This window comes from Coffea eugenioides, chromosome 11 (genome assembly GCF_003713205.1).
Source record: "Coffea eugenioides isolate CCC68of chromosome 11, Ceug_1.0, whole genome shotgun sequence".
NCBI classification, from domain to species: Eukaryota; Viridiplantae; Streptophyta; class Magnoliopsida; order Gentianales; family Rubiaceae; genus Coffea; species Coffea eugenioides.
Window position 1 is genome coordinate 4,639,014 of NC_040045.1, and position 24,115 is coordinate 4,663,128.

General features: G+C 36.4%; 2 protein-coding genes across 4 annotated transcripts; both read left to right on the forward strand.

The window, feature by feature from the left end:
* Nucleotides 1–4,884: 4,884 nt before the first annotated feature.
* Nucleotides 4,885–6,477, forward strand: LOC113754108 (homoserine kinase). The gene has a single exon (XM_027298449.1). The coding sequence runs from the start codon at nt 5,013–5,015 to the stop codon at nt 6,168–6,170; it is 1,158 nt and encodes a 385-aa protein (XP_027154250.1). The 5' UTR covers nt 4,885–5,012; the 3' UTR covers nt 6,171–6,477.
* A 6,974-nt stretch (nt 6,478–13,451) lies between these two features.
* On the forward strand, nt 13,452–19,196 carry LOC113751134 (glutamate receptor 3.2-like). 3 transcript variants are annotated; one of them, XM_027295011.1, is made up of 7 exons: nt 13,452–13,575; nt 14,531–14,725; nt 15,164–16,503; nt 16,652–16,929; nt 17,314–17,345; nt 17,432–17,826; nt 18,429–19,196. In XM_027295011.1, the coding sequence occupies exons 2-7, from the start codon at nt 14,614–14,616 to the stop codon at nt 18,837–18,839; spliced, it is 2,568 nt and encodes an 855-aa protein (XP_027150812.1). In that variant the 5' UTR covers nt 13,452–13,575; nt 14,531–14,613; the 3' UTR covers nt 18,840–19,196. The 3 variants fall into 3 exon arrangements, with proteins under 3 accessions (XP_027150812.1, XP_027150809.1, XP_027150810.1); XM_027295008.1 differs by having other exon boundaries at nt 13,501–13,575; nt 14,388–14,725; XM_027295009.1 differs by having other exon boundaries at nt 13,501–13,575; nt 14,422–14,725.
* Nucleotides 19,197–24,115: the final 4,919 nt, after the last annotated feature.

The following is a 24,115-nucleotide window of genomic DNA, read 5'->3' on the forward strand; positions in this document are numbered from 1 at the left end:
AGATTTGAGGAGTTAATACTTGACTCATGTGAGGACTCGCAAAATTTATTATTTTAAATTTTATTTCGAGCTTATTTAAATATTTAATTGCCCATTTACTCCGAATATTATTTTCTAGTTTATTTAGACCTAATTACATGAGTTTATAGCTTAATTATATTTTTAAAATGACTTGTTTCAAAATTTAATTTTTGAAAGCTCGTAAAGTGAGAAAAGTGAATACGCCATTGGAGTAAATAATTGAATTGAGGATACAAAAAACTTGGAAAATTGGAGACTTGTACATTAGTCTCAAAATAGGTATTTTTATGCTTAAGTGCTCAATTATTAGTTAGTAATACTACCGTTATAAGAATTTCTTAGAAATTTCACTATATCGCGCTTAAATTGGAAATACGCGTTTTACGCGCGCGATTAATTGAGGAACCTTAAACCATTATTTTGGGACTATTAAGAGTGAATAATAATAATATGAATGTAAGTGCATTAGAGGTTTAGTGCACTAGTGCAATAAACTCAAGAGCAATCGAGCACGAAACGCACGTGTACGTGCATTATTTTAGTGGACAACTTTGAGCAAATTTGAGCCACAAGTTTTAAGCTTACCTTAGAAACTAATAACATCAGAATTTCCTTCCTCACATACACTCAAACAGCCGAGCAACAAAGGAAGAACAAGACCAGAAAATTCCTCCACTCTTTCTCCTCAATTCCTTGCTCAAATTACCTCCAAATTTTACACACAACACTCAAATCACTTGGTGATCAAGATAAGCTAGGAAAGGAGTTGCCTCTCATGGTTTTTCTCCAACCCAAAGTGACCGAAATTTCTATCTTGGCTCTCTAAGAAAATAAGTAATGATCAACCACTTAATTCTTGATTTATGGAAGATAGATTACACTCATGAGCTCTTGGATTCTCATGGGCAGCTTTAAATTGTTAGAAAATTGGTGAGTGGGCTCTATGAAATCCCACAATGACTTTGATGATCTGATTTGATAAGATTGGATGTTAATTGTGTTAATTAAGTGTTAATTTAGTAGAGTTAAGTGATAAAAGTGAAAAGGAAGTCAAATGAGGGGTTGCATGTGACGGTGCCGATTCTGCCCTGCCATTTTCGTGCATTTTAGTGTACTTTCTTGAAGTTCAATTGACTTGTTTCTGATGCAAATATGTAATATAGGTTGTGTATAAAGTTTCCTCAAGATTTTACGTGATTTGGGTGAGTGCATGTTGAGATTTAGAAAATTTGCCAAGACTGGAAAATGATTCCCGTCACTACCAGACAGTCATCTTGTTTCGGCTATAATTCATCGCTCTGATGTCCGAATCGAGTGCCGTTTGTGGCACTGGAAACTAGACATTCCCAGCTTTCATTTGGTATAAAATGCATGTTCTGGTTCCTCTCGAGTGAGCCAAACCATTCGTTTAAAATTTGCTGTCCTGTTTCGTTTGTCACTGGGAGGCAGATTATGAATTGCGATTTGATGCCCACGTATGAACTGGTTATGGACAGATTTTAAAAATGATTTCTTCTGAGAAAATATAGCCTTATGAGTCTATTTTCTAACACCACAAACCACGCTCAATTCCGAGTTGAATTGAGTGATTTATGATCGAAATTCAAAACTGACTTTGTGAACGAAAACAGTGTTTTGGACAGATTTGAAACTAACTATGGTTTGGGACTTGTTATCCGAAGCTTCTTAGTGTAAATCATCTATCGAATATACCTTGAACATATTTTGGACATTACCTATTGGAATGAACCATGTTTGAGATGTTCCTTGACCAAATGTTTGGAAATGGTAAAACGGAAGTTCAAAGGCAGCTTAGCCTTAGAATTTCTTGTGATTTCAACGATTTTGTTAACCCACTTTCTGTGCTTATTTTTCCATGAAATTTGGTAGAGGAACAACCCTTATATGGTGGTATTATACTGCTAATTTTGGTGTTATTCCGAGGCCGTTTCATGGTTCAACTAAATTTCCAAAGTTTATGACTTGATGTTGGAAAACCCTCGTTTAGCCAGGAAATTTGGGTAACTTTGAGTTACCATATCTTCGTGCTCGAAACTTCAATTCTCATTCTGCTTATTTTGTTTTAAACCTTGTTTGTAACTCTAATTGAGTTCCAAATTTCAAAAGCTTGTTTCACAATGGGTGAATTTTTCCGAATTTTCAAAGTTGGCCAAAAACCAACCCCGAAAACTGTCTTCATGTTCAAAACAGCAATTTTGAGCCAAATTTTGGATATCTTCCGTTTGGAATCATGAAAAATTGTCTTCTAAGAACTTTTAGTACTTTCTAAGAGGTTTCCAACGGTACCAAGTTTTCCAATTCTGGACTTATAGAGAATGAGATACGATTTTTCAAAGTATGGGTAACAAATCTGAAATTTCCGAACTTAAAGGAAATTGAGGGTTGCGAATTCTCTATTTTCCTTCGCTATTGCTAAACCGTTTTACACTTGATTTCAAAATCAAAATCAGATTTCACTTGTGTTTTAAAACCCCATTTTTGAGTCTCGATTTACGAGCAATTAAGGCTCATTTTCGTGAAATTTTTTTAGATTGTACAAGTGTGCAATTTTCCTCAATAATTAGGGGTTTTAAGCGATAGTGTGTAATAGACAATTACTATTTGCTTAGGTGCTCAAGGAGACCTTCAAGAGGATCTCGAGGGGAACACTTAAAGGCTCGTTTATGCACTTACTCCCTTGTTTCGATTGGTGAGTGTCAAGTGCATGAATTTATTGCTAAGTGATTAACTGTTTCTTATCCGTTATACGAATTTGAACTTTGTGAGACGAATGTGTACTTTACCGCACTCATTCTCCTTCAAATGAAATTATATTCGTATTTGGCTATGTGAATTCATATTCGACTTGTATTTAGTAATGTGGATGTGATTCGTATATGTGATTCGTATTTGTGATTCCTATTTGGAATCGTCGATTTGAGCGTTGCTCATCGACTTATATTCGTATTCGTATTCGTATTCGGGGGACGCCCAAACTCGTTGGCTAATTTTGCGAATCGAGCCAGCATGAGTTTGTCGATAAACTTAGCAAACCATGAGATATTCGTAGAGCATGATCTATTGGAGAGATCTTGCTCGGCATTAGTCGCGCAGTATTGCCATGATATACTCGAGTATTATCAAAAACTTTGATGAGCGGGCCTGGTAAGGGGGTGTAACGGTGACGGGATTCGAAGTAAAGTGGTGTATCTACGGATTTGATACTTATGTGGTTGACGGAGTGTCAACATGAGATGTGATCAAGATTTCGACTCGACTACGTGGAATTTAGCTCTTGAGAGCTACAGTATCCCTGAATTGTTTCTGTTTATTTTTTTTTTCTATTCGAAATGTGAATTATTCGAACTTATAGCTTTACTTACTATGTAATTTGTGGCTACTTGGATTACATGTTTGCATGTGTGTTTCATGGCCTCACTGAGTATTGGCTCATCCCATTAGTTTGTTTTCCTTAACAGGAACCCGATTGGAGGGAGTTAAAATGCCGACTTGAGGCACTTTTGTATTAATATTGTAATTGTAATCGACTAGACATTTTGGAGGTTGTATATTTTGGAGAAAGTGATTGTAAATTTGAAATTGTGATGTAAGACTGGATCTTTATGTATGGAAATGATTTCGTACCTTTATTCCGACTTTCATTGTTAGTATTAGACTAGATTTGAATTGGATTTATCTCGAGTCCTGGCGAGAGTTGGACAGGCGTCCCGCGGATACCCTTGGGAGAAGTGGGGGCGTCACAAACTCTCACTTACACTCCCTTCGTACTACCACCCAATCTATTCATCTCCCCAATTATTATGTTTACTTATTATTTATGACTTCCTTGTTTTTTGTTGGCTTTAATTAGTACTAGTGATTGAGGTACACTTGTTGTGTGTGCACTTTGCGAAACATACATGCTCTAAAAAACATGAACAACGTGTAAACATGAAAAGAGAAAAAAGCATAAAAGTTTGTAAAAGGAAAACAAATAAATAGGATTATTCAAGTAAAATAAAATCATGATTATTTATCAATGGTGAATGAAGAAGTGCTGTAACAGACTCATTGTAGTTTTATAATGTTTCAAATACCATTAGATAAATATGGGGTTTAGATAAATATGGAGAAATTAAATCAGAGCAACTTCTTTCTCATGAACGTGGTAAAAGGAACATGCGATTTTAAATTTTTAATTGTAACTATATCATATGACCATTTATTTTACCCTTAATAATAAGGATAAAATTGACAATTCAAAAAATGACATTTTTATTAACTCCAAATTCTACTCTGACTTTATATATAGAAAAATGGTTAGTAAACATCTGTATTATATCCATATAATACATGTTCATATGTATCATTTTAAACAAACTTTTATATTTTGTACATTTAAAAAATACTCATACTTTTCAATTAATTGTGTTTCAAACGTAATGAACTTTTAGCATATTATACTTCATGAATTATACTTTAATTTTTTAAAAATATTTTAAAATTTGAATAAGGATAATAATATACTTTTTAAGTTATATATAAAATAAAGACGATACATATCATAACAACTATAAATTTATACATATTTAAGTAATAATATGATAAAATTTTAATAAATTTAACGTCTCATATATAAGAGTGAGTTTAAAATTGATATAAATGTAGCATAATCTTTAAAAATTAAAGTAAATTTATTCATAGTTTTAGTTCGTAATTTTCAAATATGTTTCGAGCTATTGACTTACGAATTTAATTTATGTGCATAATTTTTCTGAATACATACCTTTTTTTTTTTTTTTGCCCACTTTTACGCGAACTTTTGATCGTATACATATAATAAATATGACCTGTTGTCAGCAAAGAAAATTCCCTGCTTTCCGTCCTCCCTCCTGAATCACCAACGGCGGCCGGCGGCGGCGGCGACTTTTTCTCCTCTCCGAACCAAGCTATCGTTGCTTCTTTTCTATATTTAAAGTTTAAACCCGCACATGGCTTCTTCTTCTTCCCTGTGTTGTCGTTTTCTTTGTCAGCCCAACACCAACTCCTCCTCTTCAAATCTCTCTCCTTCCTTCACTCCAAAGCCGCCTTCTGCATCTCTGTCTTTCAGCAGATGTTCGACCAGAGCTCTTCCGTCCTCTAACTCCGCTACCTCTCTCATCGTTGATGAGCCCGACCCTGTTTTCTCCTCCGTCAAATCATTCGCCCCCGCCACCGTCGCTAACCTCGGCCCCGGCTTCGACTTTCTCGGCTGTGCTGTCGACGGCGTTGGTGACTTCGTCACCCTCCGCGTAGACTCCGATGTCCGTCCCGGCCACGTTTCTATTTCCGACATCTCGGGCTCCCCAGGTGCCAGCAAGCTCACCAAAAATCCTCTCTTTAATTGCGCCGGCATCGCTGCCATTGCTGTCATGAAGATGCTCCGTGTTCGCTCTGTTGGACTCTCTCTCTCCCTCGACAAGGGCTTGCCTCTAGGTAGTGGCCTCGGCTCCAGCGCCGCCAGTGCTGCTGCAGCTGCAGTTGCCGTAAACGAGTTGTTCGGAGCCCCATTATCGGTTTCGGACCTCGTGTTGGCCGGGCTGGAATCTGAGTCCAAGGTATCTGGTTACCACGCGGATAATGTGGCCCCGGCGATCATGGGGGGCTTCGTCTTGATTCGCAGCTACGATCCCCTGGAACTCATCCAGCTCAAGTTCCCGGGAAATGCCGAATTGTTTTTTGTGCTGGTGAACCCGGAATTTGAAGCTCCCACGAAGAAGATGAGGGCGGCATTGCCACCGGAGATAACCATGTCTCACCACATCTGGAATTCCAGTCAGGCTGGCGCACTGGTAGCGTCAGTCTTGCAGGGAGACTTGAGGGGTTTAGGGAAGGCTTTGTCATCCGATAAAATAGTGGAGCCGAGGAGGGCACCCCTGATACCGGGAATGGAATCTGTCAAGGCCGCAGCACTTGAGGCAGGAGCATTTGGCTGCACCATCAGTGGAGCTGGTCCCACTGCTGTTGCGGTGACAGATAACGAGGAAAAAGGCAGAGAGATTGGAGAGAGAATGGTGGAAGCATTTATGAAGGCAGGTGATTTGAAGGCTGTGGCAATGGTAAAGAGGCTTGACCGTGTGGGCGCTAGGCTTGTTCACAGCACGCCATGACACCATTGACTTTGATGAATTCTTCTGGTCTGACCAAAAAATTGGCAGGCTGGTGGAAAGGAAAGTAATGTATCCGGAGGCTCCGGTGTTCTTCCTTTGAACTGCTAATAGCGTATTTTCAGCTATTTTCAGATATCATTTACTCTTGACTCTTAGTGTTGTTGTGCCCTAGAATAAGTATGAGAAAGAAATTAGTGTCTTTTTGGCTCTCCTTTAGTTGTTGCATGCTATTGAATGTCTTATTGATATGTTTCCAATAGTATTTCCTAGTGTTTGATCATGATTCATTGTAGTGCATTATATTTTTCATCTCCGTCTTTTAAATTTTTAGTTTGATCATGAATGGCTTATTTTAGTTTGTTCTACTTTGTTTGATTTCCCAGTTGGGAAAGGGAAGGTATAATAGTAGATAACCTGTCAAGAATTTGGATAGTGTTGTTGTGCATATCAGAAAGTTTGATTCTTTGCTAATCTGTTATCCTTCATGAACACAATGAAGCAAATTCCTCGATCCAAAAATGCTTCTTTGCTAAACTATCATGTTTATAGAGAAGTGTTTTCAATTGTCCTTGTAGAAATGAAGCAAAAATCCCACACTCTTTATGAATTGTGAAACAGCCACCACCCAGACAAAAATTTTCTTAATTAAAACTGAACAATGTGCTGGTTTTTAGATAATGGAGAAAATTTTAAATTTGTGATGGTCCATGTTATAGTTTTTCCCAGTGGTAAAACATCACAACTTCTATACTATTCCACCCATCGTTTTTGCTGTTAAAATCAAGAGTAGCAGCTGCTGTTGTTATTGCTTGTGATTTTCCTGACTACCTGGAAAGGACTATCAAAAATTTTCTGAAAGACATTGGGGTTCCTAGTATTTTCCTAGTGCTTCGTTTAGCTGAGATTTTCTGGCTTTCTTTGATGTTTGAACTTTTTGTAGTTGCCATTAGTAATTTTGTTTGTGTGTGTGTATTTTTTTTTGGTTGTCTTCAGTGTAAGAAAGAGGATTTTTTTGGGTGTTCCTGAAATGAGCAATTTGTTACTATTTTTTGTTATTGAATTTTAAGAATAGTCTTGAAATTAATTTTCTTTGGAACTGGTTTGCGTGATTACCTGCAATCTATTGCTTCACATGGATATGGTTATGTTTACACTATAAAGATCTCTGGATGCTGATTGAAACACAGCAAGATTGCAAATTAGGTAGGTTTGCTGTTTTCTTCTAACTAAATTTAATCGAGCTGACGTTGGATAAAAAATTTTACGAGCATAGTTTCAGCAGAGACATCGTACTTGATGGTCTAATTTTTGTTTTGAGTACTACTGCTGTCTTCTCTTGCTTTTATTGAGTGGCGGTTCCTATGAGATGGAAATTGCCCCAGATTTTGAAAACCATTATGAAGCTAGGGCCTAGCTTCTTGAAAGTGCTAAGTGTGTTCTTTTGAAGGAAGTCAAGATCATTTAACTCTTCATCTGCTTCAAACCACTTGATCAATTGTGCTGTAGTATCTCCGTTGAATTACAATGGACACAAGGGGTTTTTGCAAGATCCTTGTAATATTCTTACTTTCTTTCTTTCTTTTGCTGACCATTACAAAATCTGAATAATGTATTTATTTATAAACTGCATAATCGTAAAAATGGTAGTAACTATGTCAGCAATCTTCTGGTATATGCTGGTTTCTACCGAATGATTAACAAGATTTCACTTTAAAACTTCTGTTATTCTTCTATAGTAATAGTCCGGAAATAATTTTTTGATTTTGCTTGTCTTCTGGCTATACTCTTAGCCGATGCTGTCCTCCATCCAGACCTTTTCCCATTGGATGGGTGCTCACTAAATGTAGAGGAGATGAATGTCCTCCGAGGTGGCCAATGGCATGTCCTTATGGATGCCTTAGACTCGTAGATGGGATTCATTTAGACATAGATCAACATTGTTTGGTTGGCTTTCATTTTATCTTTAGATCGGTATACAAGTTTGTGGTGGCATCTTCTGTCATTTGCTTACCAAAGGTCACTTGTATCATTGGGATTGAGTGAGGAGAATAACAAACACCCAGTTTGATCAAGCACTGGAACAAAATATTTCGGTAAGCAGGCATGTATTTGTCTCAGCTGCTAGAATCCAGATAGCCAGGTAACAGTCAAGAAGCCAGAGCCATACATACCTAGCTGCATGTACTTTGGCTTTCATTTGAACATCTTATCCATTATCTCTTTTTCTTCACTCTCGAGCTTAGAATTCTTTTCTCTTAGGTATCCAGGTATACACTCCACCCTGGAGAAGCTACTATTCTTCCAAATTTTGTTCTCTCAAGTTTATAGATTGCATTTTTCCTCGTGCAGTTGTTTATAAAATGTTCATATCTCATAGCACGAGGATAAATCAGGACTTTACTAATTCCAAGAACTAGAGGATATCTAACTTTGTATGTTCATACGAAAGTGTGTGCAATTTTTCTTACAGAAACAAAGCAAAAGTCACACCCTCTATACCATAATGTTGGCAGTCTTCATGTTCGTGTGAGGTCTCTTTTAAGTGATTTGCAAGATCTATGGCATTTTACATTCAAGCGTTGACGATCCTGTATAATGGTAACCGGATATTTTGTAATTTTGCTCGTCTTCTGGATTTGCTCTCTGCAGATGCCCTCTTGCTGGCCACATTTTTCAAGGGTTTGGATAGAAGCTTGCTAAATGTGCTAGGGATGTACTGCCTCCAAAGTAGCCGAAGGCATATCCTTATGGAACCGTGCTTTCAACTCGCTCACATGATTCACTTAGATTGATATTATTCTGTCTATTCTGGTTTCATGTGTAGATCATGTAAAAGTTTGTGGTGCCATCTATTTAGCATCTTATCAACCAAACGGTCACTTATCAGTCTGATAAAGATTAAAGGAGAACAACAAAAGACTAGTTTGATCAACCAGTGGTGTCTAGAACCAATTATTTTGGTGAGCAATCTCTGGGATTGGGGTCGTGAGAGCTAGAAAGCCAGATGCACCTAGCTGCTTGTATATTGGCCTTCACAACATTCTTATCTATCATCTCTTTTACTTTACTCTCTGGCTTAGAATTCCTTTTTTTTTTTTTCTGTACTATCCAGATAGACTGGGCATGCTCTAGCCTGATGTTGATACTCCATACAAGTTAGAAGACAAAAAACATATCAGTGGTGAGATTGTGCCATCCGATGGTGGTGAAGTGCCACAGAAGAACAGTAGTAATTGGATGAGAATGTTAACGGAGTTGTTGCACTAACCATGATATTAAACAATGTAGCAGTATTCCTTCCCTCATTGGATGCATTGGTTTTTACTACTTTGTAGGCGATTAGAATGGCCAGATCAAATTGGGAGTATGGCGTTGGTTCAAAAAGGGGATAAAGATGAGGTCGTTGTGAAGACCAAATTCGCAGGGCGAGAATTTAGCTTGCAAACAAGAAGCAATAGAGGCTGAGCTTATCCTTAGTTTACCTTCGATGCTTAAGTTAGTAAGATAGTTAAGGAATAAAAGTGGTAGAGAGAGTGTTTGTGTGGGGGTATGGCTGTTACCTTAAACAAAAGGGAATTTCGGTTGTATTTTTCGTTTTGGAGAATCCATTTTAATTGTACTTGAAAAGTGGATTTGACATGATTACTTTGCGGCTATCTGTAATTATATGTCGCCTTTCTAACTTATTAAGTCAGGATGTTAATAAACAGGTCAAATTAGTCATACTGCGAGAATTGATCCGATTTTTGAACTCCTTGGAATCCGAGAGAGTGTATGTGTGGGGGTATGGCTGTTACCTTAAACAAAAGGGAATTTCAGTTGTATTTTTAGTTTTGGAGAATCTATTTTAATTGTACTTGAAAAGTGGATTTGACATGATTACTTTGCGGCTATCTGTAATTATATGTCGCCTTTCTAACTTATTAAGTCAGGATGTTAATAAACAGGTCAAATTAGTCATACTGCGAGAATTGATCCGATTTTTGAACTCCTTGGAATCCAAGAGAGTGTATGTGTGGGGGTATGGCTGTTACCTTAAACAAAAGGGAATTTCGGTTGTATTTTTAGTTTTGGAGAATCCATTTTAATTGTACTTGAAAAGTGGATTTGACATTATTACCTTGCAGTTATCTGCAATTCTATGTCATCTTTCCAACTTATTAAGTTAGGATGCTAATATACAGGTCAAATTAGTCATACTACGAGAATTGATCCGATTTTTGAACTCCTTGGAATCCGAGAGAGTGTATGTGTAGGGGTATTGTTGTTACCTCAAACAAAAGGGAATTGTGGTTATATTTTTAGTTTGGAGAATCCATTTTAATTGTACCTAAAAAACTGGATTTGACATGATTACCTTGCGGCTATCTGCAATTCTATGTCGCTTCTCTAACTTATTAAGTATGCTAATATACAGGTCAAATTAGTAATACTACGAGAATTGATCCGATTTTTGAACTCCCTGGAATTCCAAAGGGTGTATGTTTGGATGTATTGTTTTTACCTCAAACAAAAGGGAATTGCGGTTGTATTTTTAGTTTATAGAATCCATTTTAATTGTATCTGAAACAATGGATTTGACGTGATTACCTTGTGGCTATCTGTAATTTTATGTCGCTTTTCTAACTTATTAAGTCATGATGCTAATATATAGGTCAAATTAGTCATACTATGAGAATTGATCTGATTTTTGAACTCAGAATCCGAAAGAGTGTGTGTGTGGGGATATTGTTGTTACCTCAAACAAAAGGGAATTGCGATTGTATTTTTAGTTTGGAGAATCCATTTTAATTGTATTTGAAAAAATGGATTTGACATGACTATAATGAGGCTATCGGCAATTCTATGTCACCTTCCTAACGTATTAAGTCAGGATACTAATATACGAGCCAAATTAGTCATATTATAAGAATTGATTCGATTTTTGAACTCTTTGAAATCCAGCTCAAAATCGGTTGTTTTACTTTTTCTAATTAAAAGAAACTCAACAAAGTAACTCACAAAAGGTGATAATTATTACAAAATATTAAGGCGTTGCAAGCTTGACTAATTGACGAGATTTTTTTGCCTGTCATTGAGGTTGGTGAACTTGGTACTCAATGCATATAACAAGGAGTCTAATGGAATAGCAAAAGTGTTTATGTATGTCATGCATCCAACAATGATAATGTATGTATTATCAATATATATAAAATTTACTCATCTCTTAGTGCAATACTAAGGCATCTCTTAATGCAATAGTAACAGTTTACATATTCGTGCACTTGCGAGTGACCTCCACGAAGAGATATAAAAGATGTGAAATGTTGGTGGCTGTTAATTTGTTGCACATCAAACAATCAGCGTGTGAAGTGGGAAAGTGCTGAAATGTCTTTTCTCATCTGTGGGTAATGGGTTGATGCTAAAGACGATACAAAACTCCTGCTGTTGTCCAAATTTTCTACATATAATCAAAGTATTCACATTCTCTTCGATAATCATATAAAATTTGAAAAGTGTGGTTCGTGACATGTTGACAAGAATATTTATGATGTTAAAGTTTGTTTTTTTTGTAATATTTTGTTTATAAATTTATTGATTTTTTGTTATTGATCATGTTTGACAATGAATATGTAACTAAAAGGAGTAATTTGGATCTTGTATTAAGTGAAAAATATAAAAGGGATAATTTCAGAAACCTCCCTTGAGGTTTCTGACAATTTCACTCAGCTCTCCACTAGTTTATAAAATTACATTTACCTCCTTTACCATAATAAAATACCTATAATGCCCTCCACTTGGTAGACAATTTTAAATTTAAAACAATAACAAAACCCAAAAAAGAAATCTATTTTTCTATTTCTTGTCTATTTTCGCTCCTCTCTTTTCTAGTTATTATAATCTCTTTTTATTATCTTCAATTTTGTGGATATTAGTAAATTGAAATTACAAAATCAACAAAGAGAGCATATTATGTATCAAATTAGAAGGAAATGAAGAGACTCGCAATGATAGAGAAATAAATAATGAAATTGATGATTGAAATAGGAAGAAGAACTAAAGATGTGGAATTTATCATATTTTGTTGGTTTTCAAGAAAAACTTTCATAAAATGTCAATAATTGCATAAGGATTTCTTTCATTGAATTAGAAATTTTTTATTATAATTTTATTGTGAAGGCAGAATTTATTCTCTACTTTTGAGATATTAATATTTTTAAAACCATAGGAGGGTTGTAATGGCGGTTCTAGATTATATTAACTTGTATTGAAAAGGTATTTGAGCATTGCTATTTAATTTTTGGGGTATGAAATTGGTTGTTAATGTAGTTTTGTGTGTGTGTGCGTGTGTGTGTTTTTTTCTTTTTTATCGTGACAAGTATTGATACTGTATATGTAATTTGGGATCTTTTGGACAGTTACTTGGTTTTAGTACTTATGCTTGGATGGTTGTTAGGAATTAGACTTGTTGATTTGTGCAAAGTATGGAAAAAAAATGATTGAGTATACTATATATTTATTTCTTAGTTTTGTACAAAAGGACAATTTAGGACTTTTGTAAGAAAATCTATCTTATTGGACTTATATCGTTACTAAACAGTAAAAGTAGTGGAGGTATATGTAATTTTTAAAACTTGAGGAGAGTTCTTTGTCATTATTAAAAACCTCAGGGGAGGTTTGTGAAATTATCCCACCATACAATGATAGTATATTGTTTTTTTGATGATACATGTGATTTGATATCTAATGATAAGCAGCAAATTTTAGTATTTTTTTTTAATATACAGGTTGGTATTCAATTAATTAAATAATGTAGTATATGAGGGGCAATGATGAAATCATATTATTTTTTCTCTCTTAATATCACTTTTTTATTATTGATTAGATCTAAATATTACAAAATAATTAATCTTAAGGGAAGTTAGTGTAATTTTTGAAATCTAGAGGGAGCCAGTGAAATGGTTATAAACCTCAGGGGAGGTTTCTACAATTATCCCTTAATTCTTTTCATTACAATAGTAAGGAAGATTTCACTTTTTGCCTCGTGAGATTTCCAGCTTTTGCTTTTCTGCCCTTACCAAATGGATTTGTTTATTTTTTTTTTCAACCTCGGAAGGAACCAATTAATGTTTAACAATGTGAGTGGTTTAGGAATATATGCCATCTTTCTTGTTTCTTCATTTTTAATCAAAGAACAAAGAATATGACAATTCAAGAAAGAAAGGCCACCATTTACCGCTTGTAGTATTAGTACAAGTATGATCTGATAAAATCGTCCCTAAAACCAATGAATAACCAAAACTCGCAGCAGCCCTTACAAGAATCACACATCGTCACTTCAAGACGGACACAGTAATCCATGTCTCAGTTGGGTTTTTCAGTAAAGGGTTCAACACTAAGCTAGTCAAGTACTGGGAACTATCAGGTAAGCATTTCTGAAGCATATGATATGATCCTTTTCCTAATCTTCTCTATGCAGTCATTTAAACTAGCATTCTCCACCAATCAATCAGTTTGTGTTGTGTGTTGATGCATTTTCACGGCTCTTATTTATTCATACATGCATTGATTGCAATGGTAATGGTAATGGTATCAACTAATACTGACGAGAACATTCATGCTGGTTAAGGAGTAAGTAATCCAAGTATGAAACCAAATTATGTAATCTAATTAATTTACTACCGCTATGCATGCAGTCCATTTGTTGTGCAGTGATGTGCTTTGTCAAGAGAGAGCAAAAGAGAGGAGCAAATAGAGGATGAAGAAGAATAAAGAAAATGGAAGGGCTGCTCTGTGAGGGCATTTAGAGTGGCATAAGCTTGGAACGCTCTAACCCTTAAGCAATTATAGTTGAAGCCTAAACCTATATTTAGTTTTGAAATGGAGACAACTGCGAAGAATGGTTAATTGTGGGTTGGGAGTTCTTCCAGATTAGATATAAAGTGATTTCTTTTTCTCCCTTTTTTTTTCTTTTTAAAATTGTCTTCCTGTCTTGAACATATGATCTTGTGGCTTCACAACTTCTGTGATCCTAGGTTAAAAATATTTTTGTTCTTCCTTCTGTTGTATGTAGTACTACAAAAAAGATATATGATGACTCTTGCTTTTTTCTTGTTCTTTTTGTTTCCACTTATTATCTGATCTTTTTAATGGGGATTTTTGTTTACATTAGTACCTGGTCATGCTCTTAAAGTTTCGCATTTTCTTATTGTTTTGACGAGGATTTTGTGTGCTCAGTCATTTCCTGTCTATCTTACTGATGATTCGGCAGCAAGATGCCGAGCGCTGATGACCGATTTTAGCAAACCATAATCATCTGATCAGCATGAGTTTGACCTGGCTTTATCCTGTATCCATTCTCTTTCTTGCCGGATTTTCAGAGGAAATACAACAATCTGGTGTCATCAATATTGGTTCAATCCTTTCGTTTGCGACTATAAATGGGAGAGTAGCAAAAATTGCCATGACTGCTGCTGTTGAAGATGTAAATTCTGACTCTAGTGTTCTTGGAGGTAGAAAACTGGTTCTCTCCATGCATGATTCAAACTACAGTGGATTTCTTGACATCATGGGAGGTAATGCATGCTTGATACCTTAAGATTTACCTCCTTTATGCTTTAAGGGGATGGGCGTTTCCATTCTTGTACTCTGGATGATGAATTGCAGATTAATTCTGGATTTGGAGTTGGGATTTGATGATTATCTCAATCCAAATGTAAAACATGTTAATTGCCTGATGTTTTTCCCAGAAATTATACATATCTTGCTGGTTACCTACCTTTATAGAGGAGAACTTAAACAGAATTTTCTTTAGATAAAGGACTAGTTTACACGATTTGCTTTTCACATCCTTTTGACTTCCGGAAGGGAAATCTCTGTTTTACAATGTTCTGAGTTAAACCTCTTACTTCTTTCATAGTTCTTGTTGCATTTCTCATCCTAGGATTCTGAAATTATGTCCTTTGTCAACTAGTGATACGTTAATTTTTTTTGTCATAATTTCTTTGGCACAGCATTGCAGTACATGGAAACTGATACAGTAGCTATTATTGGTCCACAAACTTCTGTTATGGCTCACGTCATCGCACATTTCACTAATGAACTCCATGTTCCTCTCTTGTCATTCACGGCATTGGACCCCTCTATAACCCCTCTCCAGTATCCTTATTTTATCCAGACAGCACCTACCGATCTATACCAGATAGCTGCTATAGCGGATATGATTAGTTACTTTGGTTACAGAGAGGTAATTGCCATTTTTACTGATGATGATAAGAACCGAAATGGTATTACCATCTTAGGTGATATACTTGCCGAAAGGCGTGCTAAAATTTCTTATAAAGCCACAATTCCACCTGAGCCAGCACCAATTCGTGATCACGTTATGGAGGAATTGCTTAATATTAGAATGATGGAACCTCGTGTTATTGTTGTCAACACATATACAAAAACAGGTTTTGTGGTTTTTGATATAGCCCAGAATCTTGGTATGATGGACAAGGGTTACGTGTGGATCGCTACTAATTGGCTTTCAGCAGCAATGGATGCTACTCAAATTTTACCAGACACTGCCAACTCAATCCAAGGTGTGCTAACACTTCGTCTTCATATACCAGACTCCAAAAGGAAAAGAGCCTTTGCCTCTCGTTGGAACAAGTTGAGTAATGGCTCCATCGGTTTGAACACTTATGGTCTTTACGCTTATGATACAGTTTGGATGATTGCTAATGCAGTTAAATTATTCCTAGCTCATGGTAGCACCATATCATTCTCAAATTATTCAAGTTTGAATGTTCTTGGTGGAAGGGTTCTGAATCTTAGTGCATTAAGCATTTTTGATGGTGGGCAGATGTTGCTCAGCAACATAGTGCAGACCAATATGAGAGGTCTAACAGGCCCTATTGAGTTTAATCCAGACAGGTCTATGAAGCGTCCTGCCTATGATATCCTCAATGTAATTGGGAATGGATTTAGGCAGATAGGATACTGGTCAAACTATTCAGGACTTTCTGTTGATCCCCCTGAGACTCTTTACTCTAGACAAGCAAACAGATCAAGTTCAAACCAGAAGTTATATGGTGTATTATGGCCAGGAAAAACAGAAGTTAAGCCACGTGGCTGGGTTTTCCCGAACAATGGAAAACGATTAAGAATTGGAGTTCCAAACAGAGTTAGTTACAAAGATTTCGTTTCATTAGATAATCATACTGGACTGATACATGGATATTGTATAGATGTGTTTCTTGCAGCCATAAAGTTACTTCCATATGCAGTACCCCATGAGTTCATTTTGTTTGGAGATGGCCTTAAGAACCCAAGCTATACAGAGCTTGTGAGAATGATAACATCTAACGTGAGTATCAATTAGTTTTAATCCCAGTAGTGGATATGCAATATGAGATTCTGTTCGTCAGAGTTTTTTTTTTCTTTTTTTCATTGAGTGCTCATCGGATTTTTTTTTTTTTAATTTCATCTCTAGTTATACAATACTCTTCCTCTAGGTCTTTGATGCTGCTGTTGGGGACATTGCAATTGTGGCCAACCGCACAAAAATCGTTGACTTCACCCAGCCATACATAGAGTCAGGTTTAGTTGTGGTGGTTCCAGTGAGAAAATTGCATTCTAGTGCTTGGGCCTTTTTGAGGCCATTTACCCCGTCAATGTGGGGGGTCACTGCAGCTTTTTTCCTTCTTGTTGGAGTTGTGGTGTGGATACTGGAGCACAGGGTAAACAATGAATTCCGTGGTCCACTGAAGAAACAGCTGGTGACACTTCTTTGGTGAGTAAATGGATTATGGTCTCCAAATCATGTACAGATGTACTTCATTTTGGAGGTACAATTATCACTTTGACAGAACCTTGGTTTGCACCTCAGCATGACTGCCAAAATGATTTTAAGTTTTTGCTGGTCTTCGCAATGCCAAACTCTGCCTATGCTGATATCACAGTTCTATTTTGGATGGAGAAATCCTATGACACAAGGAATCAATAGGCACTTATTTATGGTGCCATGTTGAATTTTTTTCCCCTTTTTTTCCTTTTGATATGTTACTCTATCACATATTTAACTAATATCAAAGACTAGATAAGCTAATTATCTACATTTCAGTTAGTGGCAATTGAAAGGGAAAAAGATTCTCATCCACTTGCTTCTGTTTTGCAGGTTTAGCTTTTCAACTATGTTTTTTGCCCAGAGTAAGTATAGATGAAAATTATGAAACTTTTTAACTGTTGCTTGGCTACTCAAACTGCTCATATGGATTTCGTGATCTTACTTCCAGGGGAAAATACAATGAGCACACTTGGGCGGATTGTCCTAATTATTTGGCTTTTTGTGGTTTTGATAATCAATTCGAGCTATACCGCAAGCTTGACATCAATCCTCACAGTGCAGCAGCTAAGCTCATCCATCAATGGAATTGAATCCTTGATAACCAGCAATGATCCTATAGGGTTCCAGGTAGGATCTTTTGCTGAAAATTATTTACGTGAAGAACTTGATATTGCTAAATCTAGGCTTGTTCCTCTCGGCTCACCAGAAGCATATGCTGATGCTCTTGAAAGAAGAATAGTTGCTGCCATAGTTGATGAACAGCCATATATTGATCTGTTCCTTTCGAAGTACTGCAAGTTCCGAGTTGTTGGTCAACCATTCACAAGAAGTGGGTGGGGATTTGTGAGTGCCTTTAACTTTGGCTAAATCAAGTACTCAACATCTTGTGACTTGTGAAAGATGATAACAAGATTATATCAGTGTTTATGCTGTCATAATTTACTGGAAAAGAGACAACCAAATCCACATATATAAGCAGAAGGAGTTTCTGGTCACTCACTAAAGAACTTGTTTATTTCAGACAAGGAATTAGGTTTCAACTAGTATTAAGTACTTGGGCTATTTGTGAATTTGGTAGGATTAAAGCATAAAGCAGATGCAGCTCTTTTCATTTTGCATGTGGTGTTGAAGCAAGAAACTTGTCATTTGTTACTACTAGGCCTTTTTTTTTTTTTTCTGTATTTGGCATCCTTTTCATGGAAAGTGCAATTCAGATAAGGGCTAAGGGATCTCTAATTCTCATTTTTCCTTTCATTTGTAGTAAATGTCAGGTTAAGATTTGAAATTGCAAGATTACTCACACAAACTGCATCATATTTCAAGAAATTCTGGTCTCCCACATGCCAGTATTGCAACTTTGGTTGATCACATTTACTGTAATCCTTACATCTTGTTATTCAAGTGCAAATTCATTAGCCCTGTTTCTCTTCTTCTCAACTCGTCAGGCATTTCCCAGAGACTCTCCCTTAGCCATTGACATGTCAACTGCAATTCTTTCATTGTCGGAGAATGGTGAACTCCAAAAGATTGATGACAAGTGGCTGAATAAAAGTATGTGTGGTCCTCAGCCTCAGAGCTCTCAATCAGACCAACTTAACTTAGAGAGTTTTTGGGGTCTTTTCCTCGTGTGTGGAGTTGCATTTCTTATCGCTCTGCTTGTATACTTTTGGCTAATGTTCTGCAAGTTCAAGCAACATTGCCCTGAAACATCTGAATCCTCTAGATTTGGTAGTTCATATTCTGCACACTTCCAAAGATTTCTCTCCTTTGTTGATGAGAAGGAAGAGGTCACAAGCAATAGATTGAAAAGAAAGCGGACGGGAAACAGTACTGTTTGCCAAGGGAAAGAAACTTGACCAAAGTAATGAGGAGCTGAAAGGAGTTGCTTACAAGAGGAGTGCTGAAGTGCCGGCATGTGCATTTTCCGTAAGCTCACTCTCTTGTAATTAACTTTTGTTGAATGTCATCTCTATAAGGAAAACTAGATGTTTGGACACTATAGGTTGTGAAATGAAATTGAAACAGTGATAGCTGAAACTTTCTTTGCTTCTAATTTGTTAGAGAATAGCATATGGTAGTATGAGCTCGGTGATTGTGCGACATTTGGTTCAAATCTTCACGGCTTGAGGCCGTCTGAGTTGAAGTGTCATGTCTAGCTTTAGTATTACCAACATTCTTGACATTTCAGAATCCATTTGCAGAAATTGTGCCTCCTAAACAATACTTATCCAAAATACTTATATTTGATTGCTTCATTATGTGTAGAGTATGAATAGATCTGAATCCCACCAGTACCATTCACTGGTTTAAATGATTAATAGTTGGATGCACAACTTATCTAAGTCAGTCAAACCATATTAAGAGCAGGGGTTTGAATATCAAAAACTAATTTCTATAGCTTTAACTAAGAAAAACATCTGAAATGTGTAGTTTATATGTATCTCAATCAATCAGAGAGGAATTCAGGCAATTTAGAGCAAAATCAAGAAGCAAATTCGCATTTTTCTTTTTTTTTTTTTCTTCACAATCGAGACATCTGAAGAGCAATGCTTACAGCTCACCCACTTACTGGTGATGATCCTTGGGCCAATAAAACTAATTTCAACTGGTAATATAGCCACATTCAGTTGCATAAGCTAAGCTAGTAAACAAAATTTAACTACAAGGAGTATCCATGAGCCTTTGATGCATCATATCTTACATGGTAGTCGGCCTAAACAGCGAACATATTTTATGTTCCTAACGTGGTCACACCTGCGCATGCACGTTCAGTCATTTACTCCTTTGCAACTCTAAAGAAAAAATAAATTGCCTATGAAGAATTTACTTTACCTCCAATTCCAAAGGGTTGTAAACAGAAGCCACAGGCAACAGCCGTAGGCTTTAGCGTCTTCCAACCTTTATATTAAAGAAACACAAAAAGAAAGAAGCAACAAAGCCCATCTACAGACATTTAAAGATCAAAGTTCACCCAGAAAATAGGGTTAGGGAAGAGATGAAACAAAAGAGTGGAGAAAAAGATACTCCAATCTCCCAACACAATTTTCAGAGAGGTATGTATGAAAGAATTATATGCCCAGTCGACCTCCTATAAGTTCTTTCGCCTTGGGAGCTTTGTCCAGTTAATTTATCAACAACCCACAGAATAAGCTCTTTAAGATGCGTAATTAATCTACCTTGCTCTTAGAAGTATTTCTTCAAAGTATCCATCCATTATGTATAACTTGCTCATCCAGCATTACCAGCAACCTCTGCAGCACGCTGTCTCATCATTTCCATCACAGCAGCTCTGTGTCGGGAATCAGACTGCTGTTGTAGCCTTCTCAAGTGCTCCTTCAAATCTCTGCATCATTACCCAGGCATGTGTAAACATACAGCTAAACCACGGAGAGATTTTTCTCTTAATGGCAACCAGAATGAAATCCTTAACAATGGGGGAACATTTGAAAACAAACCTGCAACGGGGGGCGTGCAGTTGATGGAGATACCACATTCTCTTACAGAGAAGACAGCCTCCAGAGGTACGTGTTTTGCACTGTATTCCATGGCGGAAAAGACCCTTAACCTTGCGGCAATTCAGGTATTGACATTATGGAGAACAGCATTGAGAAGCATGCACCAGAAGGTCAAGCATTTTACGAAGCTGCAAAAACCAGTAGCCCAATCATATTAGACTCACCAAACAGCTTAAGATGATAATATTTTTTGTAATCAAGTGACCACCACCTATATACGACAAGCTCTTGTGGAACCAAGCATCCTTATTGTAGCTTAATAAATTAATAAAAAATTTGGACAAATAATTTACAAAGCACATGGGCGGTTGTAGTGATCAATGACTATATTCACCATTTTATTCATTCAGGCAACTCCCAGTAGGGCTGTAAACAAACCGAGCCCCTTAATGAACAGTTCAGACTCAATTCATTAAAGACTAATTTGATTTTGAACGAGTTTGAACTCGAATTCGAACAAGCTTTTGAATTGATTAAAGTATCAATTCGAATTCAAGCTTGCATATATTCAGCTTGTTAAGGTTCGATTAGGCTCGAATACTTTCTTACATTTTATATTTATTTATTAACATTTCCTATAAGATTATACATTTACTATTCTTTTCTATAGATATTATATACGTATTATTGATAAAATTAAAAATTAAAAAATTAAAATAAAGTTTTGAGCTCTCCAATCGAACTTGAGCCCATCGAATATTAAATCGAATCGAACTCAAGCTTGACTTTCAAGCTTGTAGAGAGTTTGAGAATTGAACTTCGATTCAATTCCTTTACAGCCCTAACTGCCAGTCCATCTAAACAAAAAGGTAAAAATAATGAAGGTGAGGAGGCAAGGATGCCTTTTGCATGACAGGTCTTCAAGTTGATGCGTGACATGGTCTTGAATCTCTTGATTGTTTAGTCAATAAAAAATACCTTTCCAGTGCATCTGTGAAATTGATGCACAGCTTTAGACAACATCTAGTTCCCTAAATAGGGAGAAAACAAAATAACATGGACAGCAGCCCTCAGGCCTTATAGGTTCCTCATTTATTAATGCAGCAGAATTTGTGGCATGTCACAAATGCAGGACAAATTTTAACAGAAAATAGGCACCATAGCATGTAAAATATACAGTACAAGTCTACCAGCCACAAATCCTATTAACTGATTGATAAGCATCAGCACATATTATGCATATCCTATGACAATCAAAAGATGCCTTTAAAAAGTTTTTCAAAGACACTTCCAATTAAGCAAAACATATGTCATGCTAAGCCATTCTAAATACTGAACAGAAAGAAATTCTTAAAGCATTTACAACTCATCATAAGCACACTGTCACATTCAAAAGAACCAAAGAAACAAGACCTTAAAATTCCCTAACCTATTTAAAAAAGCTTATTGAGCTAGAAGATGCTCTGACAAACTTAATCAGACTTGCATACTCGCAGCATGAAATGCTCGTGAGCTTATAATTTTGCTAAATGATAACACCTACAATTCAGAGACACAGTCACAGCACAGACAAATAAAGCAAAAGTATTAATACAAACAACACATGCATGGCAGTGACTCGTAACTTTTCTGAAATGGATATTTAACATTGTTCAATCACTTTGCATTGATTAACAAAAATCCTCTGCACTGATTTCTCAAAATCCAAGCTTTATGCTTGCCAGACTGTCAGGTGTGACATATTTCAATGCCCACCATACACCAGAAGAAAAAAAAACTCAAGACTGAAAGTAACCAAAAAAGAAGTCAATTTTCAAAGAACTATAAACATCCCTCAACCAGGAGGCTGAAAAATGAATCAAAAGAATGTAAATATCAAGTGCTGAAAATCTTGAATTAGGAAAAGGAACAAATACCTGTAAGACTCGCATTTGTCTTGCTCCTTTGTTTTGTGCGTCACATTCAGCCATGGAGGGATGATTGGTCAACTTATGAGGATGATCAATCCCACCATCTTTTTGGTAACATGAATTGCATACATCATATTCTGGGCAAGTTTCGCAGCGCCAGCCTTGACCAGCTTCAATATCCAGATAGCATATATTGCATGTCGTCACGAATGCTGGGGCAGTTGGATTGTTAAGATGGTAAAGAACCATCATGGATGAATATTTAGCATGGCGGAGGGTATCATACTGATAATGATTTCCTTGACAGAGACTCAGACATGCCTGCCTGGTGTCAAAGAACTCACTCTCAAGGATTTCATCTTTATCTTTGGTATCTACTGGTACATCATTGATTTCAACCTGAAAATTTTATCAATCTCTTCCATGTTAGGACTGCTAAAGGAAAAATGAAATAATAGTATGGCAACAGGATGTCCTTACTATGTAGCACCTCATTGAAGAACTTACTCGATAAAGAGCATGCTTGTCTTTCTGGTTGATAGGATGTCTCTCTCTGTCTTCAAGTTTTTGCTCAGCTTCATAACACCTGTATTATCAATGCTATGTTCAGTATAAACCAGTTCATAGACTAATTAAGACAAAAGATCACAATATACCTGCCATCAATTAGACATTGTTAAAATGACTTGTAACCCAAAAATAGCACTTTTATACAGGCTGATTCAGATTAATCTCCAGAGTAAAAACTTACCATGAAAGTTTGACTATAATCACAAACAGATATGTAGTTTTTCAATTTGATAGGATTTTCTGTCTCTCTTCTTCAACTATACCCCTAACTCATTGCAGAAATTGTTGCCCAGGGGAAAAAGGAAAGCTTTAATTACAACCACTGAACAAAAAGAAAAACTGAATTGTTCTGTCATATCTTTTGTTCTAGACTCTGTACAACATTTATAAAAATGGAATTTGACTTTTGTCAATTCCATGAAATCTGTAATTTCCTAAAAATTAAGAGCTAATTTATTCTATCCTAAAATACATTAGGAGTAAATTATTCTATCCTAAAATAGAGCAGAAATCATGGGATATACATAGAAAAAGATATTCTAGATTTTCAACACTCCCCCTCAAGATGGTGAATAGATATTTTCCATTCCCATCTTGCATGTAATGTCTTCAAAGTTGGAAGTTGGCAGTCCCTTAGTTAAGACATCTGCCAATTGATTATTTGATGCTACATATGGAGTGCAAATCATGCCACTGTCCAGCTTTTCTTTAATAAAATGTCTATCAACTTCGATGTGCTTTGTGCAATCATGTTGCACTGGATTGTGTGCAATGTTGATGGCAGACTTGTTGTCGCAATAGAGTTTCATAGGTCCTTCACTCTTGATTTTAAGATCATCAAGTATTATTTTGAGCCATAGCAATTCACAAACTCCATGAGCCATAGCTCTAAACTCTGCTTCAGCACTTGATCTTGCAACAACCGATTGCTTCTTACTCCTCCATGTCACTAGGTTCCCACCAAGAAATGTACAATATCCTGAAGTTGATCTACGATCTACAACAGAACCTGCATAATCAGCATCAGTATATGCCTCTATGAGCAATCCTTCATTTTTCTTGAACAAAATTCCTCTACCCAGTGTCCCTTTGAGGTAGGATAGAATTCTATTGACAGCCTGCAAGTGTTTCTCTCTTGGATCATGCATAAATTGGCTTACTACACTTACAGCAAATGCTATGTCCGGCCTTGTATGG

Bases quoted from the DNA above. Each gene is read 5' to 3' on its own strand.
- LOC113754108 (XM_027298449.1), top strand. From the start codon at position 5,013: ATGGCTTCTTCTTCTTCCCTGTGTTGTCGTTTTCTTTGTCAGCCCAAC.
- LOC113751134 (XM_027295008.1), top strand. From the start codon at position 14,476: ATGAGTTTGACCTGGCTTTATCCTGTATCCATTCTCTTTCTTGCCGGA. The intron at 16,930-17,313 runs GTGAGTAAATGG...TCTGTTTTGCAG, and splicing joins CAGCTGGTGACACTTCTTTG to GTTTAGCTTTTCAACTATGT. The intron at 17,346-17,431 runs GTAAGTATAGAT...TCTTACTTCCAG, and splicing joins AACTATGTTTTTTGCCCAGA to GGGAAAATACAATGAGCACA.